Here is a 6857-nt window from a genome sequence, read left to right on the forward strand (position 1 = left end):
TTTTTTATTTTTTGGTTAGTGGGTGGTTTGAGAACGTACGTTGTTGATGCCTTCCGGGGTGGTGTTCTGGTTCTTTAATATTACTGGGCTGATGTGTTTGTGATTTGGAAATGGAACTTTCAAAAAGGAAGAACCTTCTTCCTAGCGGGTGTGATTTTGGAATTCAACTTTCGAATGCGAAGAACATTCTCGCATGTTGACCAGATAGATAGACTTATACTGGTACCGCCCTTTGCTTTTTGTTTCCTGTTCTCGGATTAGATGGTCTCCGAAAGACCTAGGAATTGGGCAGGAAGGAGGCAGCTCATCTCTATGGCTGGAACTTGTCTTTGCCCGCCTTCCTGCCACTCTTGGAAGCTCACGTACGTTGTGGTTTCTCTCCCGATCTCTTCTTCATCATTACACCACGGTCTTGCAGAATTCAGGTTTTGGATCACCCCTCACTCTTCCAAATGCCACAAAGCCTATATAAAAGACTACTACAATGTCTAAGGGACTCACACACTTTAAACACTAATTCTCTCGAGAAATCCAAAGCATTCTCACCATTGTTGAGATACACACACCCATTATTCTTACCATTGGAGAGTTCGCTTTAGGTTCTGATTCATCCCTTTTTAGACATCTATCTCACCATTTGTGAACTAGCTAGAGAGTGAGGGTAAAGATCTGTTTCCTGAATGTGTGAAGTATAGACCAAAGTTAAGGGTGGAAGAGGAAAGTGTGTTTTGGGCTCAATTATATATGGCTTATTGATTGATTTCTGCAAAGTAACAACAATGACAAGAGCGGAGGATATTCCCTCCAAGCACGGAAAGCGTGATGCCATAATTATTTTTAGCCATGTGAGCTCCACTAGATGTGAGGGTGCGTGAACTTTGATATGTAAAAGGTCATGCGTGCATGGGAGATGTGAGAGGATAAATGTACAAAGGAGTAATGTGCTCCACGTTTTAAATGATGATGGCCTTGCCAAGCACCCATATGGGCTGTTATTGTAAGGTCATTCGACCGATCCAAAATAGAAGTCTCCTAACTTGATACTTTAGGATAGGGGTGTTCATCAACCGATCCAAACTGATTTAAACCGCGGTGACCGAACCGAAAAATCGATAACCGAAAACCAAAAAATCAAAAACCGAAAAAAAATCGCAAATTTTAATTTGATTGGATCGGTTTTTGGATGGGTTGATGAAAACCGATCCAATTCAAACCGATCCAATATATTAATTCTCCTCTACCTACTTGGGTCTTTCTCTAATCATAGCCTAAAAATTTCTAAACTCAAGATTCATTAACCCATCAACTAAACCCAAGAAAAAATCGAATCACATCTCATTAACAAAATTTTATCTTTGTAGAGCTTCATATCTCATTGCCCAATAAAAAAAAACTATATTATAGTTTACTAATGCTTTTGTATTTCAAAAAAAATAAATTACAAAGCCAATATATACAAAATATGTTATTTGCACAATAATCATGAAATAAATTTTGGAATTTTCAAAAAATCAAAAATCGATCTAATCCAAACCGAAAAAAATTAGATTGGATTGGATCGGATCGGATTTGAAAAAAAATCCAAACCGAATGGATGATTATATGATCAAACCGAAGGGATTGGATCAGATGATTTTTACTTCCAAAACCGATCCAATCCAGACTACGAACACCCCTACTTTACGATGTCAAAGTGCCCAGATGCATGAATTATATTCTGGCCAGTGGATATGGCTCGGGTGTGGGGAGGATACAGCTCATCCCGGTTGGCATGCTCGGCTAGTTGTTTTGGTCAGATCGTCTGGCCAATGTGAATGTCAATATAATTGTCCTTTTGGGTTTAGACATATCTTCATTATGTTTGTTTTACAATGTCAAAGTGCCAAGATGCTTGGAGGATATTACGACAAGTGGATGTGGCTCGGGTGTGGGGAGGATATAGCTCATGCCGGTTGGCATGCTCAACTAGTTGTTTTGGTCAAATCGTTTGGTTGGTATGAATGTCGATGTAACTATCCTTTTGGGTTTAGCCATATTATTTCCATTCAGTTGTCTTGGAAATGGCCTCTGCCTGCAACAAAGCTACATGGCATCTGATATTTGGATTATGCATATCGTTGGTTGTATCTGTAACACTTTGTTCTAGAATCGGTTTTTTATCTTTACATGTATTATTAAATGCAGTTACAATCACAACAGTTGAATTAAATTACGAATATTTTTTTTCATTTATTCTTACTTTCTATTTTTTAATAACAACTGAATTTCGTAATGATTAATTCAACAACGTAATAATTTGTTATAACTACTTTGGAAGCATTGTATATTAATTTACAATCCCTCACTAGGCAATACCATTAACCGTAAGGGTGTAAAAATATTACTACCATCTTTAGTAGTGTTCCCATAAACCAACATGTTATAAAAATTCTATATCTCTGTTTGCCTTTACTCACTACGACACCAGCTTTTGCGAGCTGTGGTTAGCGAGCAATTAAATCTGAGGCAGTAACAGGGGCTGATATTGCGAGTACCATAACATATTGCGCTTCTTCCGCTTTTTATTTCCTGCTGCCACCAAAAAGAGTTGGTTAACTATAATTTAACTCAATTCAATTGGAAGCCATTTGAAATTCAAGATTTTAACAATTGAAAAATTAGATTAAGTTATCATCTAATTACATAGGTTGAAAATCAAAATTACTCTTTAAAAATTGCATTCCATTTTAGTGCCTCTTCATATTTTCTTATGTATTTGGGCTAAGGAATCTTTTGTGCAGAAAAGACAGGTCTTGGCCCAAACTTATGAAAGGCCCAAAGAAAGAAAGAAAAAGAAAAATCAAAAAGAAAAGCTAGAATATCGTTATCAAATAAAAGCCACTCAATGGGTAGAAAACAGGATAAAAAGTGGATGGGACAATGCACATTTCGTAAGTTTTGTTGGAAATTATGATAACTCTTCCATCCTGGAAACTTGGAGTGTACAATTAACGACAGAACTATTAAAAGCTGAGGATTAAAGTTTAGGCGCCGAATGCTGTTTCTTTTTACCCTTATAATCTTTTATTAATAACTAATTATTAAATTGACTTTCATTATAAATTATTTCGAAATTTAATCTCCTGAAAAAAACATAACATCAATCTGCTCCTGTTTGACCGTTGATCACCAAGCCCACCCGGGTACACCCCTCTTTACCCGGATATTTTTTGAATTTTTATGCCTATCTGGATAGGAAGGGATGTACCTGGGTATATTTCTTGAGATATGGAAAATTGCTTGAACTATTTACCCGGGTAGGAAGGGGTGTACCCGGGTAAATATGTGTCTGCAACAGTTTTGCCTTGTTTTATAGCCTAAATTGATGCTGGAACTTATCTTGGTTTAGCTGCTATGTGTTCGGATAATGCAATTTTTTTTTGGGGGCTTCTAGGTTCGTGGCTTTTTGGGGCAGCCACAACTTGAGAGTGCACTCACTGGCATGGACTTGGTAGTTATACCTGCTGGTGCGCCAAGGAAACCTGGAATGACAAGGGATGATTTATTTAAAATAAATGCTGGAATTGTGAGGACCCTTCGTGAAGGAATTGCCAAGTGCTACCCCAATGCTATTGTCAACTTGATTAGCAATCCAGTGAATTCCACTGTTGCAATTGCTGCTGAGGTTTTTAAGAAAGCTGGTACATATGATCCAAAGCGGCTCCTGGGTGTTACAACCCTTGACGTTGTGAGGGCAAATACTTTTGTGGTAAGCATTGCTTTCCTGTTCTTATTTAAACAGCCTATGCCCAATAATTAAATTTCCTTCTTGTTGTGTTGCAGAACTAAAATATCGAAAAGGAGACAGAAAGTTTAAAATATAATCAAGGTCTTGAATCTATAACTAATGAGGATTCACATAACTCCTAAATGTTAACTGTTAGATCCAATTAGTTTATTTAAGTTGTTTTGAGAAATATTTATAATTATAACAATGGGTTGGACATAACAGATATTTCCATATTGTGAGATTTATCTACAATGCTACTTTAGTGGAATTGCATGAGCAAGGTTGGTGTTGGTCCTGTCATGTTTTTTTCTTGCAGGCAGAGGTACTGGGAGTTGATCCAAGAGAGGTTGATGTTCCGGTAGTGGGAGGTCATTCAGGAGTCACAATATTGCCCCTTTTGTCACAGGTCAACGTATGGTTTGGTTCATTTCCCACTAAGGATTTTAACGTTGTATCTTCAGATGGGGCATTGGTGAGAGCTGCAGCTAGAGAAGAGATGGTGAGAGTCACTACTCTCTTGTGGGATGCACTTGTGCACCTGCTTTTCAGTTCCAGGACTTTGATCTCGCAAAACGTTCTCAACTCATTGCTCGCTTTTCCCAAATGGAGCCTCTCATCTCATCACTGTTCAACCAAATCAAACAATTTACCCGGGTACACCCCTTCCTACCCAGGTAAATAGTTCAAGCAATTTTTCAGATCTCAAGAAATATACCCGGGTACACCCCTTCCTACCCGGGTAGGCATAAAATTTCAAAAAATATCCGGGTAGGCATAAAATTTCAAAAAATACCCGGGTAGGGAGGGGTGTACCTAGGTAGGCTTGGTGGTCAACGGTCAAATAGGGGCAGATTGATGTTATGTTTTTTTGGGAGGTTAAATTTTCGAAATAGTTTATAATGAAGGTCAATTTGGTAATTAATTATTAATAAAGGGTTATAAGGGTTAAAAAGCCCACCCTCCCTAATAAAAGAAAAGAAAAGAAAGAAAGAAAGAAATGGTCCGACAGTGGGAATAGAAGAAATGACACTGTTCAAACTGGATTACTGAATCAGTAGACATAAATAAAAAAAGAATTAATTTAAGAATTGTTTAGATATTATCCATAAATTTATGGTTACTCTAGTTCGAGTCGGATAGGATTACGTGATGACAAAATTCTCCTAACGAAGAATAATAATTAGAAGCTGGAGATTGAATCTAACCTGTGTATGTAAAATTCGATATTTATCACTAAATTAGAAAATACCACATCATGAAAATAGTTAAAATATTTCATTAACACTAATTTTTTTAAACAATTTTATAAATAGGTGACAACATCATTGACATCGATTAATAATAATAATAATAATAATAGTAACAATTTACATTAAAATTCTTAAAATAACAAAATAGCATAATAAATATAATAAGTTTGAATATGCAATGTTTATTCTTTTTTTAAATATTTTTAATTTAATTTGATATGAAAATTTGCACACAAGCTCACATTATGAACAAATTATAAATTGAAGCGGGTAAAGTTTGTACATAAGAACAGAAAAGCTTCTTCAGTGAAATAATATTTGCTATTATGTTATATTAATCTTTTATGGTATAACATTTACAAATATGTATATATAATTAAAAATAGTTGTTTAAGAAATTTGTAAGCTTGATATTTACGTTGTTAATTATAGCCATGTATAGTAATGCAAAAGTTTCACGTTAATCGATACTAAATACTCAATTGAATGTATTTTACGTGACAATTTGTTATTTTTTTTAATTCCTTTTAATAGTTCTGTGCTATTGAATAACTTTTGTCTAAAAAATGGATAAGACAAAAAAGAAAAGAAAAAAGACCTTTTTCAATAACATAAAAACTTTATACAAACAAAAAGCAGTACATCTCAAACTTCATATCTCTTCATAAAATAATTTTTAAAAGATCATTTTAAAAGAGAGGCTAATAACACCTTCTAAATATAATTACACCTGACATCTTCATTGTTCAAAAAATTACATTTACTTCTTTTACACCCCATGTATATTCCCATACTCTCTTAGTTTGAGAAATTATATATATTTTTCTTAACTTTATATATAATATTGTTTTAAAATATCTTATGTTGTAAGAGATACATTTTTTTTCTACACACATATAAAAGTATGTAAGGCTCATATACGGTCATGTGAAGAGAAGATAGAAAAAAAGAAAGTGTAGATTTCACACAATTATATGTGTATAGAAATTAATTTTATTTTCTACAACATGAGAGACATTAAACCCATTTTTCTTACACCTTTCCCCTTTTTAAGTTAATCTAAATTAGCCATCATTCTTAAAGCAATCTTAAGGGGGTGTTTGGTATGAGTATTCTGGGAGAAATCGGGAGAAAGTGGGGTGGGGATTTTTTTACCATGTTTGGTATGAATAATAGTAAAATTATCTCAGGATAGTTTTTTCCTATCATTCTCGTTTTTAACTACACATGAGAAAAAAATAATCTCATTCCACCTATGATATTATTTTTTTTCCACCAACTGGGAAACACATTTTCACATTTTGAGACAAAATGCCCTTTACAATATATCAGCATATGTGTAAAGAAGGGTAATTTTGTCATTTCAATTCACATTTCCATCAATATTTTACAATCAACCAAATATAGCATCAGTAAAATTAACCCAACTTTTCCGAAAATATTTTGGCTGACCAAACACCTTTTAGATAAAAAAAAAATCTCCTCTACCAAACATCCCTTTGTACATCAACATAATACATTTAGGCTTTGTTTGGAAATTTGGAGGGAAAGGGAAGGAAGGGGATCCAAGGGGAGGGAGGGGAAGGAAGGGAAAGAAATTGAAGGGTATTTCCTTTCCATGTTTGGGAGTTAAAAAAATGGTAAGGGAGAAAAATAGAGGATTAATGAGATATTTTTATCATTTTATTCTATTTTTAAAATATTAAATAAATTTTTTATAGAAATATTTTTCGTCAAAAATTTTTACGAAAATATTTTATGTCAATTTTTTTTGACACAAATGTGTTTCGTTGAAAATTTTGACGAAAATATTTTTTATCAAAAAACTTGACGGAAAT

General features: G+C 34.2%; 1 protein-coding gene across 1 annotated transcript; it reads left to right on the forward strand.

Moving 5' to 3' along the window:
* Window positions 1-1871: 1871 nt before the first annotated feature.
* Window positions 1872-4451, forward strand: LOC133304903 (malate dehydrogenase, glyoxysomal-like). The gene is made up of 3 exons (XM_061504980.1): window positions 1872-1994; window positions 3434-3748; window positions 4086-4451. The coding sequence occupies exons 1-3, from the start codon at window positions 1872-1874 to the stop codon at window positions 4449-4451; spliced, it is 804 nt and encodes a 267-aa protein (XP_061360964.1).
* The last annotated feature ends 2406 nt before the right edge of the window (window positions 4452-6857 follow it).

Source organism: Gastrolobium bilobum, unplaced genomic scaffold (genome assembly GCF_033153095.1).
Source record: "Gastrolobium bilobum isolate Gb01-03AN ecotype WA unplaced genomic scaffold, APGP_CSIRO_Gbil_v1 utg10441, whole genome shotgun sequence".
NCBI classification, from domain to species: Eukaryota; Viridiplantae; Streptophyta; class Magnoliopsida; order Fabales; family Fabaceae; genus Gastrolobium; species Gastrolobium bilobum.

Bases quoted from the DNA above. Each gene is read 5' to 3' on its own strand.
- LOC133304903 (XM_061504980.1), top strand. From the start codon at position 1,872: ATGTCAAAGTGCCAAGATGCTTGGAGGATATTACGACAAGTGGATGTG. The intron at 1,995-3,433 runs GTATGAATGTCG...GGGGGCTTCTAG, and splicing joins TTGGTCAAATCGTTTGGTTG to GTTCGTGGCTTTTTGGGGCA. The intron at 3,749-4,085 runs GTAAGCATTGCT...TTTTTCTTGCAG, and splicing joins TGAGGGCAAATACTTTTGTG to GCAGAGGTACTGGGAGTTGA.